The 21,204-nt window shown below is 43.7% G+C and overlaps 1 protein-coding gene across 1 annotated transcript; it reads right to left on the bottom strand.

The window, feature by feature from the left end:
• Positions 1-385: 385 nt before the first annotated feature.
• LOC122941549 (dual specificity phosphatase 29-like) lies at positions 386-18,901 on the bottom strand. Its single transcript, XM_044298873.1, has 3 exons — positions 18,733-18,901; positions 16,856-17,073; positions 386-777 (listed from the first exon to the last, which is right to left on the bottom strand). The coding sequence occupies exons 1-3, from the start codon at positions 18,849-18,851 to the stop codon at positions 566-568; spliced, it is 549 nt and encodes a 182-aa protein (XP_044154808.1). The 5' UTR covers positions 18,852-18,901; the 3' UTR covers positions 386-565.
• Positions 18,902-21,204: the final 2,303 nt, after the last annotated feature.

The following is a 21,204-nucleotide window of genomic DNA, read 5'->3' as shown; positions in this document are numbered from 1 at the left end:
GGCATAACTATTATGGGGGCACAGAGTGGGCATTAATACTGTGAAGGGGGCACAAAAAGGGTATTACCACTGTGAAGGGGGCACAGATGTGTCTGTTTCTCTGTGTATCTGTCCCTCTGTGTGTGTGTGTCTGTCCCTGTGTGTGTCTGTCACTTTATGAAACTGTCCCTATGTGTGTCTGTCACCATCACCATGGACACAGTGTTCCTATGCCTTGACGCAGTTGCATCAGGACGTTCTGTGTGGGGCAAGATGAAGGAACACCAGCATGGAGTCCCGTGGGAGAGACATACAAATTGACAAATTGACAAATCTACCACTCTACAGTAGGACTTCTTATGAGAGCTGACTGAATATTGGACAAATATATGGAGGAGACATTCTATTATGCAAAAATTCTAATAAATTTAACATTTTGCTTCATTTAAAAGAAAAAAATAGTCCACACATGTAAGAAGCGTGAATCAGATTTTGTTACAGCTTTTTATGAATCATTGTGATCTAAATACACATTAACTAGAATAATTGTAAACTTCTGTTTTGCTGTTTGCCACAGTATTTCATATTAAAGCATAGAGCACCTCCAAAATGAATGGTGCAATTCCATCTCGAGCTGTTGCAATTGCTTCAGGAATCCTCGGTTCGGAGCAATACAACGATGCTCAGAGACATGACGGATGGCATCTACTAGGGAATAGCCTTGATAGATCATAAGGTACGCCAGGACCAATGTGGCAGAGCGGCTTTTCCCCAGAATACAATGTACAAGCACTTTCCCTGAAAAGAAAGGTTAATATCTTTAGTACTTATCTTACCAAGGCAGAGGCCCTATCCTCAAGGGTTCAGTTGACAACTATTGAATGTGTATGGCCACCCTTACCGTGATTTCTACATTGACTACTAATTAATAAAACGTGGTCTGATAAAATATAGGAAACTGTGTTGGCCTCTGTGGTGGCCAGGATGGCCGGAGTGCTCATAGTGCTTTTTATTCCAGTGTACAAGCACAGCCACCGCTGCTGGATTGCAGAGTGGTTGTAACCATGGCTATGAGCATTGTATAATGTGATGGAAAAAAAGAGGCAATATGGGCAAACACAATACATTAGGAAGTGCCTTGTATTAACTTAGTCCACATGATAAATGCTATTTTCTGAAGTGAGACAACTCCTCGAACAATTACACCTGGCCGTATAAATTAACCTACAGGGATGTTTTTAATTTATTCTTTAGGGTGACAGCCAGGCATGTACCCTTCAGTTCTCCAAATGCGGTTGTTAAAATTACAACTGGATCGGAGAACCGCATTACCGGCTGAGTCCCGATCCAGTGCTCTGGAGACGGCAGTGCAGCTGGAGATGTTCACTTCCATTGCTTTGCGCATCGCTGATAGTTTAGCTCCTTAGTTGGTTGGTATGTGTGTAGTGTATATATAGTGTAATTATGTATGTGTACCATGTATATGGTGGATTTATGTGAATATGTGTTGCATACATATGGTGTATGTATACGTAAACATGTTTCGTGACGCAGCGTGTCCGCCGTTGAGTAGGGAATCTGTGGTTAAAAATTGGAATCCCACCTCTGGTGACAAGATGGGCGTACATGGGATAGAATTGAAATGGACTTCCACATCTGGCACGGTCCCATCATACCCTTTTTCATGAGTAGGTCATCAATATAATGATTGTAGCAGATATTGGAGGTAGCAAAGGGATTAAGTTAGTCAAACATCTTCTCTGACCTTGGCAAGTAATGATTTTAGGGATTTAGGTAACAAGCTTAGGGCAAGGACCTCAAAGCTAGTGTTTTCCAAAATGCTACCTGTACCACAAGCCACTCAAGAAAGGCAGCGGGAGAATAGGGAGGTTAATAAATGGCTCAAGAACTGGTGTAGGAAGGAGGGATTTTGATTCCAGGAGAACTAGGCTGACTTCTCTGTCGGCTACAGATTCTATTGTAGAGATGGGCTGCACCTCAGTGTGGAAGGTGCAGCTGTTTTGGGGAAGAAGATGATAAGAAGGTTGAAGGAGTGTGTAAACTAGGGACTGGGGGAGGGTAATTACATTATAGGAGGGGAAGATAGTGCAGATAGAGACCTAGGGCCAGGTAATGGAATTGGGGGAGGAATGGTAGGATCGACTAGAACAGTTCATAAGGAAAGGTGTAGGATAAAGAATAAACATAAACCTCTCAAATGTACCGTATCTATGCTAATGCCAGAAGCCTGACTAATAAAACTGGGGAACTGGAATTAGTGATGTGTGAGGAGGGCTATGACATAGTGGTAATAACTGAGACATGGCTGGATGATAGCTATGACTGGGCAGTTAACCTAATTAGAAACAATCGTCAAAACCAGAGAGGGGTTTGTTTTTATGTAATGTCCTGTTTAAAGCCTACACTTCGAGAAGAGATAAGTGAGGGACATGAAAATGTGGAGTCACTGTGGGTAGAAATACATGGAGCCAAAAACAATAATAAAATACTAAATAGGAGTTCATAATAAGCCACCAAATATACCAGAGTCCACAGAAAATCTAACTTTAAACGATATAGATGAGGCGGCAAATCGTGAAGTCATTATTATGGGGGACTTCAACTACTGTCACGGCAGACAAGCACTCGACACACAGAAAAACCAACAACCAGGCTCTGAGCGAGAAGAAGGGGAAGGGTCACCTCATAGCTGATCCCTGACCTCTCTCCCTGCACTGCTCAGCCCACAGGCAGACCTTAGAGGTAGGAATGCTGTGTCCTCGTGCCTAGGCTAATACACTCTAACTTCCCTGAGATGGTGAAAAGGGGAAATAGGAGCAGCCTGCTCGCACAGAACCTGGATGGGAGAGAAGATATCAACACAACTAAAACAGCAAACAACAAGAACAGAAACCACACTTATCTTAACAGAGCTGGGACAGAAAACCTTCCTTGCTTGCTTGCTTCCTAGGCCAGACTGATTACTATAACCCGCTCAGAGCACTGGAAATGAAAGCCATATAAACTAATGACCCCACCCAGTGCACCTGATGGGAGGTGGATCCATCACGACTCCAAAATAAACACTAAAGACATGCTGCTATTCTGGCCGACCTCCGCACATAGTCAGAGCCGGGCATGACAGTACCCCCCCTTCTACGGGTGACCTCCGGACACCCCGGACCAACCTTATCCAGATGGTATCTATGAAAAGCCCTCACCAGTCGGCTGGCACTGACATCCCGTGCAGGAACCCACATCCTCTCCTCAGGGCCGTATCCCCTCTAGTGTACCAGATACTGAAGGGAACCCCGAAGAACTCTAGAGTCGAGAACCCTGGAGAGCTCGAACTCCAAATTTCCATCGACCAGGACAGGAGGAGGATGCAATGGCGATAGTTCCACCTGTTTCACGTATTTTTTCAGTAAAGACCTGTGGAACACGTCATGAGTCCTCCAAGTTTGAGGAAGATCTAGCCGAAACGCTACTGGGTTGATCACTGCAGATATTTTGTACGGACCGATAAATCTTGGACCCAGTTTCCAAGATGGCACTCTCAACTTAATATTTTTAGTGGACAACCATACCAGATCACCCACACATAGGTCCGGACCAGTCACACGTCTCTTGTCAGCCATTCGCTTATACCTCTCACCCATCTTCTCCAAATTCCCTTGGATCTTCCGCCAGATGAAAGACAAGGCAGAAGAAAATCTCTCCTCCTCTGGCATCCCAGAGGAATCAGTCCCAGAAAAGGTACCAAACTGCGGATTAAAAGCCGAAGAGAATGAAAGTTGAATGCCAAGCCGAGAGCAGAACGCCCTCCAAAACCTGGAGACAAACTGCGTGCCCCTATCGGAGACCACATCTGAAGGAATACCATGCAATTTCACAATATTATGCACAAAAATCTGCGCAAGGGTCTTGGCGTTAGGCAGACTAGATAAAGATATAAAGTGAGCCATTTTACTGAAACTGTCAACTACCACCAAAATTACTGTTCTCCCGGAGGAACTCGGTAGATCCATAATAAAGTCCATAGACAAGTGCGTCCAGGGACGAGACGGAATAGACAATGGAAGAAGTGAACCAGCCGGTCGAGTATGAGCAACCTTTGACCGAGCACAGGTTTCACAAGCTGCCACGTAATCCTCAATGCTCTTACGTAACCTGGGCCACCAGAACCTCTGGGACACAAGATCAAAGGTAGACTTACCACCAGGATGCCCAGCAAGGACAGTATCGTGATGTTCCTTAAATACCTTGTATCGCAGGCCCTCAGGAACAAACAACCTCCCTGGGGGACAAGAACCAGGAGCCCCCTCCTGGGTTCCCAACACCTCCATCTCAAATTCGGGGTACAGAGCGGAGACAACTACCCCATCCGCCAAAATCGGAGCAGGATCCTCTGAATCACCTTCCCCAGGAAAGCTGCGAGACAAGGCATCAGCCTTGACGTTCTTAACCCCTGGGCGAAAGGTAACCACAAAATTGAACCTGGTAAAAAACAGTGACCATCTGGCCTGTCTAGGGTTCAGACGCTTGGCAGACTGCAAGTAAGCCAAATTCTTATGGTCTGTATATACCGTAACGGGGTGAGACGCCCCCTCCAACCAGTGATGCCATTCCTCAAAGGCCAACTTGATAGCCAGCAACTCTCTATCTCCAACATCACAATTCCTCTCGGCGACCGAGAGCTTCTTGGAGAAAAAAGCACACGGGACCCATTTGCCAGGAGATGAACCCTGCGACAGTACCGCTCCAACCCCCACTTCAGATGCATCAACCTCCACGATGAATGGCTGAGACACATCGGGCTGCACCAGAATGGGAGCAGACGCAAAACGCTCCTTAATAGCCGAAAAGGCCTGCAATGCCTCATCCGACCAGACAGAGACGTCAGCGCCCTTCTTAGTCATATCCGTGAGAGGTTTTACAATGGTGGAATAGTTTGAAATAAATTTCCTATAATAATTAGTAAACCCCAAAAACCGCATCAAAGCTTTCTGATTCTCTGATCGGTCCCATTCCAGAAACGCCCGGACCGTTTCGGGGTCCATACGAAAACCAGAGTCAGAAAGCAGATATCCCAAGAACGGAAGCTCCTGCACCAAAAATAAACATTTCTCCAATTTAGCATATAATTTATTCTCCCGAAGGATCGTCAAGACCTGTCTCACATGATCCTGATGGGTCTTCAGATCAGGAGAATAAATTAAAATGTCATACAAATAAACCACCACGAACCTCCCCACCAGGTGATGAAAAATGTCATTGACGAATCGCTGAAATACTGCTGGCGCATTCGTCAACCCAAAAGGCATAACCAGATTCTCAAAATGACCCTCGTGCGTATTGAAGTATTTCCACTCATCCCCCTCCTTGATCCTGATCAGGTTGTAGGCCCCCCTCAAATCCAACTTGGAGAACACCTTGGTTCCCACAATCTGATCAAAAAGGTCAGAAATCAAAGGCAGGGAATATGGATCTCGGACCGTAATACGGTTCAATTCCCGGAAATCCAAACACGGTCTCAGCGATCCATCCTTTTTCTTTACATAGAACAAGCCTACTGCCACCGGAGACTTAGATGGCCTAATATGACCTTTTGCCAAACTCTCGGCGATATACTTTCGCATGACCTCTCTTTCGGGTTGAGAAAGGTTGTAAAGCCGAGATTTTGGCAATTTAGCCCCAGGGATGAGATTAACTGGTCACTCATAGTCTCGATGAGGGGATAATTCCTGAGCCCCATCCTCCGAAAAAACATCTGCAAAATCTGAGAGATACTGAGGTAAAATCGTAGTGGACACCCCAGAGATAGATGTACCAAGACAATTATCTGAACAAAACTCACTCCAACCAATGATTTGTCTCGCTTGCCAATCTATAATTGGGTTATGTTTAATCAACCATGGCAACCCCAAAACTATAGGAGCTGGCAAATCCTTCATGACAAAACAAGAAATAATCTCAACATGTGCATCACCCACCCTTAAGTGAATACCATGAACAATGTGAATAAGACTCCTTTGAGAAAGAGGGGAAGAATCAATTGCAAAAACTCAAATCTCATTCTCTAAATCAGGCATGTCCAAACTGCGGCCCTCCAGCTGTTACAAAACTTCAACTCCCAGCATGCCCTAATAGCTGTAAGCTATCCAGGCATGCTGGGAGTTGTAGTTTTGCAACAGCTGGAAGGCCGCAGTTTGGACATGCCTGCGCTAAATTGCTTAGTCCTAGACTTTGAAGAAAAAGAGAGTCAATTAGGTTTACCCCAGCACCACAATCAAGGAATACTTCAACAAAAGTTTTTCTTGACTCTAGCCCCACCACAGCTGGAAGGAGAAAATGGGAACTGCAGGGAGCTTGCATACCTGCCTGCTCCACCACACCATTCACGCTACCAAGTAACAGGGACGTTTTTTTTTTCTTTCTTTTTCTCTTCCACCTGCGGTTTAACATAAGGACAAGCAAAAATAAAATGACCACTCTTTCCACAATAGTAATATAGTTTGTGCAATTTCCTAAAGTCTCTACTATTAGAATGGCAAGAAACCTGACCCAGCTGCATGGGTTCCTCCACTATCCCAGAGTTACCTGTAACATCACCCGGGGAGGTAGTAGAGACGAAACCACTCGCAGAAGGGATCCCTTGCGCAGAGGGAGCCCTACACCTTTCTCTGATACGTCTATCTAACCGTACTGCTAAAGACATGGCATTCTCCAAAGAGTCTGGGTATTCATGAAAAGCAAGGGCATCCTTCAATCTCTCAGATAACCCTTGACAAAACTGACTACGTAACGCAGGATCATTCGTCTCTGATTCCGTAGCCCATCTCCTAAACTCAACACAGTACAGTAAGCCTCTGCAGTATGTTCACCCTGAAATAAATTACGTAACCTCGATTCTGCCATTGAGACCCGATCTGGGTCATCGTAGATTAATCCCAGAGCCTTAAAAAATTCCTCCACCGACTGGAGGCCCGTGAACCGGGTGGCAGAGAAAAGGCCCAGGATTGCGCAACCTCTTTAAGCAGAGAAATGATTATTCCTATCCTCTGGCTCTCATCACCTGACGACGATGGATGCAGCCGAAAATACAATTTGCAGGATTCTCTAAAATGGATAAAGTCATCTGTACCCCCTGAAAATCAATCAGGAAGAGCCACTTTAGGCTCCACACAAATTTGACCTGCACCTGATGCCAGAGCATTCTGACACTGTGTGACCGAACCACGTAGCTCCGCAACCTCTAGGAATAGCCCCTGCATGTGGTCAACTAACGCTTCAATTGACGCCATCACAAGACCGCTGAGTAATGACAGTCAAAGTTTGGCGGGTTATATTGTCACGGCGGACAAGCACTCAGACACACAGAATAACCAACAACCAGGCTCTGAGCGAGAAGCAGGGGAAGGGTCACCTCATAGCTAATCCCTGACCTCTCTCCCTGCACTGCTCAGCCCACAGGCAGACCTTAGAGGTAGGAATGCTGTGTCCTCGTGCCTAGGCTAATACACCCTAACTTCCCTGAGATGGTGAAAAGGGGAAATAGGAGCAGCCTGCTCGCACAGAACCTGGATGGGAGAGAAGATAACAACACAACTAAAACAGCAAACAAGAACAGAAACCACACTTATCTTAACAGAGTTACGACAGAAAACCTTCCTTGCTTGCTTCCTAGGCCAGACTGATTACTATAACCCGCTCAGAGCACTGGAAATGAGAGCCATATAAACTAATGACCCCACCCAGTGCAGCTGATAAGAGGCGGATCCAGCATGACTCCAAAACAAACACTAAAGACGTGCTGCTATTCTGGCCGACCTCCGCACATAGTCAGAGCCGGGCATGACAACTACCCAGATATAGACTGGGAAACTGAAAACTGTACATCTCATAAGGGAAACAGGTTCTTGGCAATAACCAAAGACAGTTACCTTTCCTAACTCAGGACCCGACTAGATGGACAGCCATATTGGACTTAGTATTAACCAATAGGTCTGACAGAACAACAGACGTGCAGGTTGGGGGACACCTGGGAAATAGTGACCACAAAGTAATATCCTTCCAATTATCATTCAAGAGAGCATTTCTACAGGGAGGAACAAAAATACCAAACTTCAAAAACAGCAAAATGTAGCCAATTAAGAGAGGCCATTGGCCTAGCTAACTGAGACAAAGTCCTCAAAAATAAAAATACAGCCACAAAATTGGATATTTTTAAAGGCATCCTAAACTCTAATTGTGAGAGGTACATACCTTATGGGAATAAAAGGGTAAGTAACAAGAAAAAAAACAACCAATGTGGATAAATTGAACTGTAAAGAGAGCAATAAATGACAAAAAGAAAGCATTTAAATTACTAAAACAGGAGGGTAGTGAGGAAGCTTTGAAAAGCTATAAGGAAAAAATAGAATATGTATAAAACTAATAAAAGCAGCCAAACTAGAGACTGAGAGATTCATTGCCAAAGAGAGTAAAACTAACCGTAAAATGTTCTTCAATTGTATAAATTGTAAAAAGTATAAATCTGAAGGTGTCAGCTCTTTACAAAGTGATGAGGCAGGAATTGCAGACAGTGATGAGGAGAAAGCAAAGCTATAAAACAATTTTCTCCACTGCATTCACTGAGGAAAATAAACTGTCAGATGAAATGTAGAATGTCAAAGTAAATTCCCCATTAAAAGTGCTCTATCTGACCCAGAAAGAAGTACAGCGGCGTCTTAAAAAGATGAAAATAGCCAAATCACCTTTATTTCTCATATTTAAGGACTCTATATTTAGAGGGAGTGTTCGACAGGATTGGTGCATAGCAAATGTTGTGCCAATATTCAAAAAATGTCCAAAAACATATAGGCCGGTAAACTTTAAATTTTTTTAAATTTTTTATTTTTTTATTTTATGTGCTTACTTTGGGGGACATGGGGTGAGGGACACACAGCAGGATATATTAGTGAATAGACATCGAGTACATTGGGGGGAAATGACTATATTGGGGCTTATGTATGGGGGTGAATTACTATGTGGGTGAAAATTATTATGGGGGATTACTATGTGGGAGCTGTGTGGGGCCAAATTATTATGGGAGAGACTACTATGTGGGGCAGTGTGGTGAAAATTACTATGTGGGGCAGTGTAGGAGAAACTACTGTGTTGGGGCATTGCTATTGAGGAGGCACTGTAGGGACAATTCTATTATTTTTGGGGACACTATACAGGGATTTTTACCTGGAGCACAATATAGGGTGTTATTACTGGGGGCACTCTAGGGGTTATTATAACTGCTGTAGACGTAATAGGGACATTTGGGGTAATTTATCGAACTGGTGTAAAGTAGAACTGGCTTAGTTGCCATAGCAGCCAATCAGATTCCACCTTTCATTTTTGACAGCTTTTTTGGAAATTCAATTCCACTTTACACCAGTTTGATAAATGACCCCAATTATGTCTATTAGGGTCACAATGTTTTCAGCAATATAGTACCTGGGGCATTGGGGAGCACCAAGGGCACAGTATTGGGAGTGGCAGCAGGAAACTGTCTGGACACCAGGATGGGGAGGTTGATGGAAAAATTGAGAAGTCTAACGTGTTTGTGTTGCAAAGTCTGTAGAAACAAGATGTGGCTGAAATAATTTGCTATGGCGGTGTGGGTCAAACGGAGAAGAGGAAAGAGAAGGTTTACATGACAGGAGATGTCCCTGGATGTATGAGGTATGTGGTGCTGTATTCTCTTCCAAGTCTTTTTTATTATTATTTTAAATTTGGCAACCAAATTTTTCAGTTTAGGAGCCAATATGGGGTAATTTGGGGTATTTATTTTTTGTCTGAAAATGTCATAAGGACTAGGAGGATACCTTGGTGCTCACGAAGCACCGCAGCCTCTTCATACAAAAAAAAACTAAACTAAAATGGAGGGAGGGACCTAAGTTGGTGTCACGGGTAATGGGGAGGGGATAACACCAGATAACAAACAGAAGGAATAGACCGGAGTCTAGGCCTCAAAGCTAAGGGAGAGGGATGGTGGCCTCCTAGGAATCCCTAGACCTCTCCTTGACTCCTGCCAGTATGAGTAGACCCTGGAGGTGGAAATACTCACACACTGTAACCTTAGCCCGGGAGACCCTGGAAGGCCCTAGGAGTGATGGCAGGGAATGAGACTACTGGTTCCTCCCCAGATGAAGGCCTAGACAGCAACACACACAAGCAAACAACCAAATGCACTTAGCTTGAAGAAGAATGGAGGAGCAGGAGATCCAAAGGAACAACACCCTAGCTCAAGCAACTCCAGCAGGAAATATCAACCGCATGGTAAGATGTGAGTCAGAACTAAAAAGAACCTCAGTAATGACCACAAGCTGCACCTGACGAGAGGCGTGCACCTTACAAGAGTAGGTCTGAAATTCAAGATTTCCATCCACCAAGATAGGGGCAGGAGGTAAGGAGGACGGTTCAGCAGGTTTAACATATCTTTTCAGCAATGATTTGTGAAAAACATTATGAATTTTTAAAGCCTGAGGAAGTTCAAGACGAAAGGCAAGGGAGATTTTATATGGATATAATGGTAATTAGGCTGCACAAGAGTGTTAGATCACGGAGGAGTGGTGCTCACAGCTGATACAGCTGGAAAAAAATAGCTGGGCACTCACTGATACTTGGAACCACACAAATTTAATGACAATAAAACATGCAACAATGGCAAATATTCGAATAAAAAGATGGCATATAATATCAAAACATATAGTAAATCGATGACATATATAAAAAAAAAATTGTATAATGAAATCGAAACCATACGATTTAAAAGATACCACACAATAAATTATTCGTAAAGAGGATCGTCCTGTAATGAAAAATAGTATAGAATACGAAAAGTCAAATCACATGGCATGTGTGCGGCGTCCCGCTACACAGGCCTAAAGAAGCGTGTTTGAAAGGAACCACAGCGATGTTTGAAAGGAAAAGCCACAGGGATTCGAATATAATATGCTGTATAAAGCCAAAAGTCTTGCGACACTGGTGTTATATAATAACAAGTACACTTACATGTCCACGATTCTACCCTTCGATTAAGTCCTTCAATTAAAACGTTCTTGTTCACATCACACGCTTACCAGCAAGCATGTATCGATATCTGATTAACCTTCAGGCCAATGACATCCTTACACAAGTAGGCGGGTAGTTTTACTCCTCCACGGCTAACGGCTTGTAGTTAGTGATGGCTCTGTGTTGATCCGTAGATAAAAAATAGCGTGGCAAAAATGTAGTACCGGAAGTGGTATATAGTCCAATATTATGATTCGAAGGATTGGATGACCGGAACGTGTCATCGGGTGCTATATAGCACCCGATGACGCATGTTCGGCTCATTCTTAGTCAGGGAGAGCTGAGCATAGGAAGGGACAGAGAGTGTAGGGAGTGTAATTGAATATTATTTTGTACAAAAAAGTCCTTGTAAGGATTATTGTGTGTGACAGCAGCAATATATGTTTGTAGCGCAACCTGCGCTAAATTACTCAGTGTTAGGGCTCATGCACACGACCGTATGCCCTCCAAGACATAAAGTCCATTAGAGGGCCATATGTTCTGGAGCGGCATACATCGTGCGAACGGGAGCACATAGCATCATAGATTACTACTATATTGTGCGCATCGGCTGCCTGCGGGACTAATGTCCTGCACTCATATGATCATATGAGTGCAGGACAGTAGTCCCGCAGGCGGCCCGATGCGCACAGTATCATAGTAACCTGTGATGCTGTGCGCTCCCGCGTGCACGATATATGCCGCTCCGGGACATATGGCTCACTCACGCTGTGCATAGGAAGGGACAGACAGTGTAGGGAGTGTAATAGGAAGATCTTTATACAAAAACTTCAGAAACCCAAAAGTCCTTTTAAGGACTATTGTGTGTGACAGCAGCAATATATATTTTTAGCACATCCTGCGCTAAATACCTTGTAATAGGCCAGTTCGCACCACATCTCCTGTGTAAAGTATGCACATCCCTAAAATTATATCAGTGACATCCAGTGTACTTTTTCCGTAGACGGTGCCCTCTCATATACTGTTTTAGAGGGTCAGATCACCTGCAGGCCCTCACCTACAATCTTTTACAGGATCAGCTCACCTGCAGGCCCTCACCTAATTATACCTAATAGGTAATTTGCTCACATGCTGCTTTGCTTGGATGTGGTAGCCGTAGCCGTTTCTCAGGCTCCCTTCTCTGGAATTGAACACTGATTCTTCCCTACCCGTGGTCACCGTGGTTGCCGCTGAAAATAACATTGAAAGTTGATAGGGCAGACATTCAAATGGATCGTCGCCATCACAGGGAAGTGCGATCGGCCCTAGGTTATATAGAGTCACCAAAGTGGCAGCAGGCCCTCGCCCATAATGTTTTAGATGGTCAGATCAGCAGGCGCTTGCTCCAAATGTTTTTGAGGGTCACCAGTAGTGATGGACAAACATCGGCCAGGATGGTTCGCGAACACGATCGCGTGAACGCGATCAAATGTTCGCGAACCACAAGTTCGCCGCGAGCTCCATTCACTTTCATGGCAGACGAACCTGAAAAACGTTCGGCTCATATTTGCAGCCACCAAATACTTAGTAGAAGTGCACAAATAGTCCCAGAACATGGACAGTGACATACTAGAAGGGGATCAAAATTCCAACAAAAAATATTTATCTTAATCAGAGGACATTTTTATGCGTTTTTAAGGGAAATTCTCTGAAATGTGCCCTGTCGGAGCCTAGAAATTTTTTATTTTAGGCCACGGGAGTACAGGCCTAAAAAATTAGGCATTCACCTGACATAAAATAAATTCTGATTATGTGGCTTGAGGTACATTGTGCGGTCAATGGATATCAATTTTCCAGCAGGCCTGTGTACTACAGGCCCCAAAAATGATGCATTCAGCATACAGAAAAGAACAAGTAAGTATGTGGGTGGAGGTAGATTACACGGTCATTGGATATCAATTTTACAGCAGGCCAGTGGACTACAGGCACCAAAAATTATGCATTCAGCATACAGAAAAGAACAAGTAAGTATGTCATTTTACAGCAGGCCAGTGGACTACAGGCCCCAAAAATTAGGCATTCAACGTACAGAAAAGAACAAGTAAGTATGTGGCTGGAGGTAGATTACACAGTCATTGGATATCAATTTTATGGCAGGCCAGTGTATTACAGGTCCCACAAATTATGCATTTACCGTACAGAAAAGATGGATGGATATCAATTTTACTGAAGGACATTAGAAACACAGGTCAAATACATATGTTTAAAAGAACAAAAAATAAAAAAATTGGATTAAAAACATGGCTAACGAATCTTAAATCGAATCTTAAAAAAAAAAAAAAAAAAAAGATAGTAGTTGAAACACGTGGTCTTCACAGGTGTTGAATTCCTCCAAGGCCCAAAACATTAAGTATTCACCAGAAAGAAAAGGCCTTTCATGCCGCTGTATTTATCTAAAACAGGGACCATTATTTGTTCTGGGTGGTGGCGGATATTTGTGGGCTTTCATGAGGAAACTCAATTTAACTTGGTCATCGACTCGTCACATGTGTTGAATTCCTTCGAGATCCATGCCGCATTCATTTTTAGAAATGTGAGGTAGTCCACACATGAAGCTAGGCGAGTGCGCTTATCGGTTAAGATCCCCCCTGCTGCACTGAACGTCATTTCGGACAGGACACTCGACGAGGGGCAAGCCAAGAGTTACAGGTCAAGCCTGCACACCCAGTAGTCCAGGGGTTCCTCGTTTCTCAGAGCGTCCACATCAGCTGTTAACCCGATGTAGTCAGACACCTGTCGGTCTAGGTGTTCCCTGAAGCTGGATCCAGAGGGCGGCTGTCGATGGGTTGGCTGCAAGAATGATCTCATATCCGAAGTGACCAACACATCTTCAAACCGCCCTCTTCTTGCATGTGCTGTTAGATTGGTATACACAACTGTTTCTCTGTGAGTGAAAATTCCTCTGCCAGCGCCCGCAAAACCAGAATGCAGCATTTCTCAAAGCAAGGCCTGGAAGTGCTGCATTCTGACAGTCCTCTGTGATGCTGGTAACATGTCCGCCATTAAGTACCTTGCCACCCAGTACTGGTACTTGCCCTTTATGCTTTTTATACGGGGGTCCCTCTTCAAACACTGAAGCATGAAGGGCCCCATTTGCACTAAACTGGAAGCGGTGGAGTGGCCTGGCTCCTGCTCATTGTCCAGAATAATGTCATCCTCGGTCTCCTCCCCCCAGCCACGGACAACACCAGGGATCCCAGAAAAGTTTAAAGCATGCTCTTCTTACTCCTCCTCCTCCTCCCCTTCCCCCAGCCACCATCCTCCTCTGACTTCTCTTCAGACTCCTGTTGACTTGTCTTAGATGCAGTAGCCACCACCTGGAAATTCAACCAGCATTGCGACTTCCTCATCTTCCTGCTCCTCGACAGCTTGATCAATGACACAACGCAATGCAAGCTCCAGAAAGAAGGCGTAAGGTACAATGTCACTGATGGCGCCCTGGCTGTGACTGACCAGTTTGGTGATATCATCAAATGACCGCAGAATTCTGCATGCGTCGCACATGAGAAGCCACTGGCGCAGTGAAAAAAAAAAACAAGCTCCCCAGAACCTGTCCTGCTGCAGAGTTCGTACAGGTAGTCGTTAACTGCATGTTTCTGCTGGAGCAGCCCTGTCTCAGCGCGCTCAGCAGATTGGCACAGTTTTCACACACCACTTTACCAACTGTCAAATTGAGCAGGGTTAGCCATTGATCGGCCTGTGACCGCAAAGCTTAAAGGAGCCAGTGTGGCTCTTGGCTTCCAGGCACAACAGCCGCAGCACAGCATGGCAATGTTTCACCTGGCACGTCAAATAGGTTCTAGGGAGCTTGGGAGGTGCAGCGGAAGAGGCTGTAGCAGTGGAAAAGGAGGAGTCAGCCAAGGAGGAGACAGAGGATGGAGTAGGAGAAGAAGAGGCAGACTTGCATGCAATCCATAGCGGTAACACCAAATCCACACGGGTGCCACGGGTTGCATGCTTGACGGCCGTCAGAAGGTTCACCCAGTGGGCAGTAAAAGTTATGTGAATGGGTGCAATACAATTACTTGTATAGTAAAAGTTATGTACCTTCCCTGCCCGTGTTTGCTAGAACACGTGTCTTTGGTCAGATGTATCTTGGCACCGACACTGTGTGCCAGAAATACATTCACTTGCCGCTGAACGTGGCCATATAGCTCTGGGATGCCCTTCTTGGAGAAATATTTCCTTCCTGGGACCTTCCATTGCGATGTGCCAATGGCCACAAATTTTCTAAAAATTTTTGGGCAGCATGAGGAGGCCACATAGTGGCACAATGACAGAGTCTGGATAAAAGACTCCGGCCACAGATTGTTGAGAAAGATACAGGTGGAAACAAATCTGTAGAGCTGTCACCTGCAGATTAAAGCAGCCATCAAAATCAAGTTGGGTTTGTCGGTTCCACCTCAGCTCACAAGCAGCCCCGCTCCTAAAATCTTTTACTGGGTCAGCTCAGCTGCAGGCCCGCAACTCAAATCTTTTACTGGGTCAGCTCACATGCAAGCCCTCCCATAACATTTTTTAGAGGGGCAGCTCAGCTGCAGGTCCTCGCATATAATGTTTTACAGGGTCAGTTCACATGCAGGCCTGCAACTCAAATCTTTTTCAGGGTCAGCTCACCTGCAGGCCCGCAACTCATGCTGTCTTGCTTTGAAGTAGTAGCCGTAGCCGTTTATCATGCTCCCTCTCCGAAATCGAACAATAATTCCCCGTTACCGGTGGTCACCATGTTAGACGTATAAAAGAGCATTGAAAGTTGATAGACAAGATATCCAAATGGATCATGGATGTCACGGGGACATGCGATCAGGCAGAAGTTATCTAGAGTCAACAAAGCAGAGCAGGGCTCTCCTGTATAACAGTTCCTCATCCAAAATACTGCAGTGACATTCCCTGTAATTTTTTATTACTCATTCCAATAACAGGGCATCTTAAGAGTCCTGTATTGTTATTTATTGTCACTACCTCCATGAGTCAGGAGTGTGTGATTTGCGCGCCACCCGCTTGCCTTCCTCGGAGGTGGTAGCTGTTTCTCAGGCTCCCTTTCCGGAATCAAACACTGATTCCACATTTCCCATAGTTTACAATGGTTTTGAGCTGACAATGACATCAAAAGTTGATAGGCCAGACATCCGAATGGATTGTCGCCGTCACGAGGACGTGCCATCGGCCCCAGGTTTATTAGAGTCACCAAAGTGGCAACAGGCCACAGCCCATAATGGTTTAGATGGTCAGATCAGTAGGCCCTTGCTCCTAATGTTTTTGAGGGTCACCAGCAGGCCATCAATCTTTTTGGCAGCACTTGCACTTTATATACAAGTAAATATTCAAGAAAGAATGTTTGCTATCAATTTTTCCTCTAAAATCAATTTCCCCCCCCCCTTGGTTTTGTGCGTATTATTGTCATTATGTAAAAGTGGCATACTATTTGGACAACATAGTTCCCTGCAGCAACTAGCGAATCCAAGATGCAGCCATACATCCTCCCCATGCTGTTACAGATCCATTCGGACAACAAGTTCGGACAGTTTCTTATGAACCAGGCACCCTCCCCTCTTCAGAGCAGGGGGTACCTGGTTTAATGCTCGGGTTCTTCCATTGACTTCCATTATACTCGGGTGCACAGTCGAGCCCCCAAGCACTACGGTGTTCGATCAACACTAATATATATATATATATATATATATATGTATACACACATATATACTGTATATACAAACACCTGCGTGCACAAACCCACAAATTTCTAAACTTTTCATAATTTTTTTTTCTTTTCAGAGTAGATACTTACCACTGGATGTATTAAGGGCTTGGTGAATAAACTGTGCTCCTCGTTTAAAATATACACTCATGTTAAATTCTGGACAATCTTCTGCAGTAATGCCATAGTACTGGATGTCAGGGCCATAGTTAATGCCATCTCCTGTGCATTCCCATGAAGCATGAGCTGCGTTTAGGATGTGGGTGAAGCCCATCTTCTTCAACTTCTTTTTGTCACTGGCAATCACTCTATTACAGATTAACATCAGAAAATGTAGTTAATTTGAAGACAAATAACATTAAATGGTATTTTTTTTCCAGGATTTTGTCCCTTTTAAGTAGCCCCATAGCATGTGGTACCTAATGAAAAATTCTAAATAACCTGCTCCATACATTCGTCCAGTCCCCGTCGTATTTACTTCTAGGCATGGTATGGATGAAGTTACGTGCACTGCTGTAGAAAATGACTGGCCTCAGTGGCGATGGATCCCTAAGTGGCATGTGACCCAGGCCAGCAGTGACCCACATCACCGCTGATTACAGTCATTAGCTTCAGCGGTACGTGTGACAAGCCAGGGACTGGAAGATTGCTGAACAGAGACAAGTCGCCAGACCAGAGCTGCGATGATCAGGTTATTATAACGTATACTATAGGGGTTAATTAATACCAGACTAAATCCTGAAAAAAAGTACCAGTCATGATCTAATACGGGGCATGTCATTAGGGATTGTCCACATATAAGTGCTTAGCATAGCAAATAAAACAGCCCTTTGTGGTCTAGCTCCATACAAATTAAAAATACTATGAATCATCTATAATGCAATGAATGTCTATAGTAATATTACACACGACCGTATGGCTTTTTCAGTATTTTGCGGTCCGTTTTTAACGGATCTGTTGTTCAGTTTTATGTTTCCGTTCCGTAGTTCTGCAAAAAATCTCTGTATGGTTTCCGTATGCCATCCGTTGTTTGTGGATCGCAAACAGAAACATAAAACTTAATGTACAGTAATGTGTTTTAACAGTATACACATGGGAAAAGTGGGAATGGATCCGCAAAAAACAGATGACATACGGATGTGTCCTGTATGCATTCCATATTTTTTGAGGACCCATTGACTTGAATAGAGCCACAGATCGTTATTTGTGGGCAATAATAGGACAAGTTCTATCTTTCAGCGGAACGGATATACGGAAATAAGGAAACGGAATGCATCCTGAGTACATTCCATTTTTTTGGCAGAACCATTGAAATGAATGGTTCCGCATACGGACCGCAAAAAGAATGTGCAAAAACGTATGTAGTAACACAGAAACATATTCAATCCATTTATGAGATATAATATAATATAATGTAGACGTAACATTTATTAGATCCATTGTTAAAATAAAATAAACAAAATAAAGAGGTTTTAAAAATATCAACTGTGTCATATGATTGCTTTAAATTTTTCTCTCTACAATAAAGCAATTTAACTCACAGTCCTCTTTCACTAGCTAGGGGGCAATGAGCCGGTACTGCACACTAGTTCATGGCTCACTGCCCTTTAAACCCTTCGCTGTATAAATTGTTTAGATCCTAGGTGCTAATGCATACCCTACTAGCTGTGCTTGTAACAATGGATCTAATAAATGTTAAGTTTTAATAATTGGCACATGAAATAAATAAAAAGGCGTTATTGGTTTTATGGGCCATTTGTAAATATACAGAGTAAAGTGGAGCCTTCACATGTGCCAACGGCCAGCAAACAAGTTGGTATTTAGAGAACATAATATAATGAGCGTACTGTTAATATATTTGACAGATGCTGTGATACTCATTGACATCACTAACAATTGCTCTAAATTAGTTAAGTGTGTCGCCTGAAAGGTCATTGTATATTTTATCGCTATAAAATATAACTTACATATCCCCTAGGTAAAGATTTGGGATAACTTCATCCACGTGGTGTGTAACCCCTTTGTAGTTTTCTAGAAGTGCTTCCAGCTCTTGCACGGGAGGGGGGTCCCTGCATAACTTCTTCATTTTGGGAGCTCCAGTAAAGCAGCAATAGTAGATTTCAGGCAGTGACAGTTGTGTTGCACGTATCAGACTGTGTCTCTAAATGACATTTGATATCAAGTAACAGCTGACTGGCTGTCATTAAATGCTGCTTGATGTGTTACAGGGGTTTGGAAGGTTTAGACACAGACTAATTGTTCCTAGATTGACAGCAGAATGTGGCTGCTACAATGCTTGTATTGTATTAAAGAGATGAAGTAACAATGTGCTTTTCTTTGGTTTGTGTTTAGGATAATTGATTTTAAAATCTGCTAAAATAAAAAAAAACATGAAATGTATTCAAAAGGCTAATATTATTGTAAAATGTGTTCATCCTTCTTCATTGCTAGGGTATGCTATACAGTCCTGATCAAAAGTTTAAGACCACTTGAAAAATGGCAAAAAATCATATTTTACATTGGATCTTAACACGGTTCCAAGTAGAGCTTCAACATGCAACAAGAAGAAATAAGAGTGAGACAAAACATTTTTTGAGCCTTCAATTAATTGAAAATAACTATTAAACTGAAACAGGCTGTTTTTCCGCTGATCAAAATTTTAGGACCACATGCCTTTGAAAGGCCAAATTTGTGCAAAGATGTGGATTCATTGTCATTTTCTGTCAGGTAGTCACACGTTGTGATGGCAAAGGCAAAAAAACTCTCCCTTTTTGAACGTGGTCGGGTTGTTGAACTGCATAAGCAGGGTCTCTCACAGCGCGCCATCGCTGCTGAGGTTGGATGCAGTAAGACAGTCATTTGGAATTTCTTAAATGATCCTGAGGGTTATGGAACAAAAATTTGAAGTGAAAGACCCAAAAAAATTCATCAGCACTGAGCCGGAGGATCCAATTGGCTGTCCGTCAAGACACTGGACGATCCTCGACCCAAATTAAGGCCCTTACTGGAGCGGACTGCAGCCCCATAACCATCAGACGGCATCTGAGACTGAAGGGCTTCAAAAACAAAAAACGTCTTCAAAGACCTTGTCTCCTTGAACGCCACAGAACTGCTCGTTTGGAGCACCAAACATGGGTCAAAGGTGGAAGAAAGTTTTATTCTCTGATGAGAAAAAATTGAACCTTGATGGTCCTGATGGTTTCCAATGTTACTGGCATGACAAGCAGATCCCACCTGAGATGTTTTCTACGCGCCACAGTAGAGGGGACGCCATAATGGTCTGGAGTGCTTTTTCCCTCAGTGGAACAATGGAGCTTCAGGAAGTGCAGGGGCATCAAATGTCCAGATGTTGCAGAGAGCATTCCTCATGACTGAGGGCCCTGTGTGGTAACGACTGTGTTTTTCAACAGGACAACGCTACAGTACACAATGTCCGCAGGACAAGGGACTTCTTCCAGGTGAATAACATTACTCTTTTGGCCCATCCTGCGTGTTCTCCTGATCTAAATCCAATTGAGAACCTTTGGGGATGGATGGCAAGGGAAGTTTACAGACAGTAGATGGCCTTCGTGCGGCCGTCTTCACCACTTGGAGAAATATTCCCACTCACCTCATGGAAACGCTTGCATCAAGCATGCCAAAATGAATTTTTGAAGTGATAAACAATAACGGCGGAGCTACTCATTACTGAGTTAATGTTTGGAAGTTGGATTTCTGTTTTGTGGGGGTTTCGTTTTTTGGGGGGAGGTGTGGTCCTAAACTTTTGATCAGCTGAAAAACAGCCTGTTTCGGTTTATTCCTTGTATTCATAAAATTGAATGCTCAAAAAATGTTTTGTCTCACTCCCATTTCTTCTTGTTGCATGTTGAAGCTCTACTTGGAACCTTGTTAAGATCCAGCCATGCTAAATATAATTTTTTGCCATTTTTCAAGTGGTCTTAAACTTTTCATCAGGACTGTATTAAGCAGGTTTTCTGCCTTTATAAAGTTTAATTATTGTCTAATGAAAATATAACAACTTTATAGGATGCCTTAAAGGGTTTGTCTCATCTCACCATTACTAAGTTGGGATTAGACACAGTCCTCCTGACCAACCTCCCAGACGGAAAACAGTAGAGCGCTCCAGCGCTCTTCAGTTTCAGTAGCTCTCTGCATGAGAGCTACAGAAACAGCATAGCACAACAAACTATGCTGTCTCCCTAAAGCCTCATTTACACGTCAGTGTTTTGGTCAGTGATTGTGAGACACAACCAGTATTGGGGCCTCCACAGACATAAGGTGTGAAGGAAAGATTTGCTCCTGTTCTGTGTTTATAGCCGCACCTGGTTGTAGCTCAAAATCACGGATGGAAATCACTGACCAAAACACTGACGTGTGAATGAGGCTTTACTCAGAAACAACATAGCTTGTTGTGCTACTCTGTTTCCGTAGCTGTCGTG

The sequence above is a fragment of the Bufo gargarizans genome, chromosome 6 (assembly GCF_014858855.1).
Source record: "Bufo gargarizans isolate SCDJY-AF-19 chromosome 6, ASM1485885v1, whole genome shotgun sequence".
Lineage (NCBI taxonomy): Eukaryota > Metazoa > Chordata > Amphibia > Anura > Bufonidae > Bufo > Bufo gargarizans.
The sequence above is the reverse complement of the archived record's forward strand: the minus strand, read 5'-3'. Positions and strand labels throughout refer to the sequence as shown.

Excerpts from the sequence above, each read along its gene's own strand:
- LOC122941549 (XM_044298873.1), bottom strand. The coding sequence starts at position 18,851 with ATGAAGAAGTTATGCAGGGACCCCCCTCCCGTGCAAGAGCTGGAAGCA. Across the intron at positions 17,074-18,732 it reads AATCTTTACCTAGGGGATAT|AGTGATTGCCAGTGACAAAA; the intron begins GTAAGTTATATT and ends AATCTGTAATAG. Across the intron at positions 778-16,855 it reads AGCCCTTAATACATCCAGTG|GGAAAGTGCTTGTACATTGT; the intron begins GTAAGTATCTAC and ends CTTTCTTTTCAG.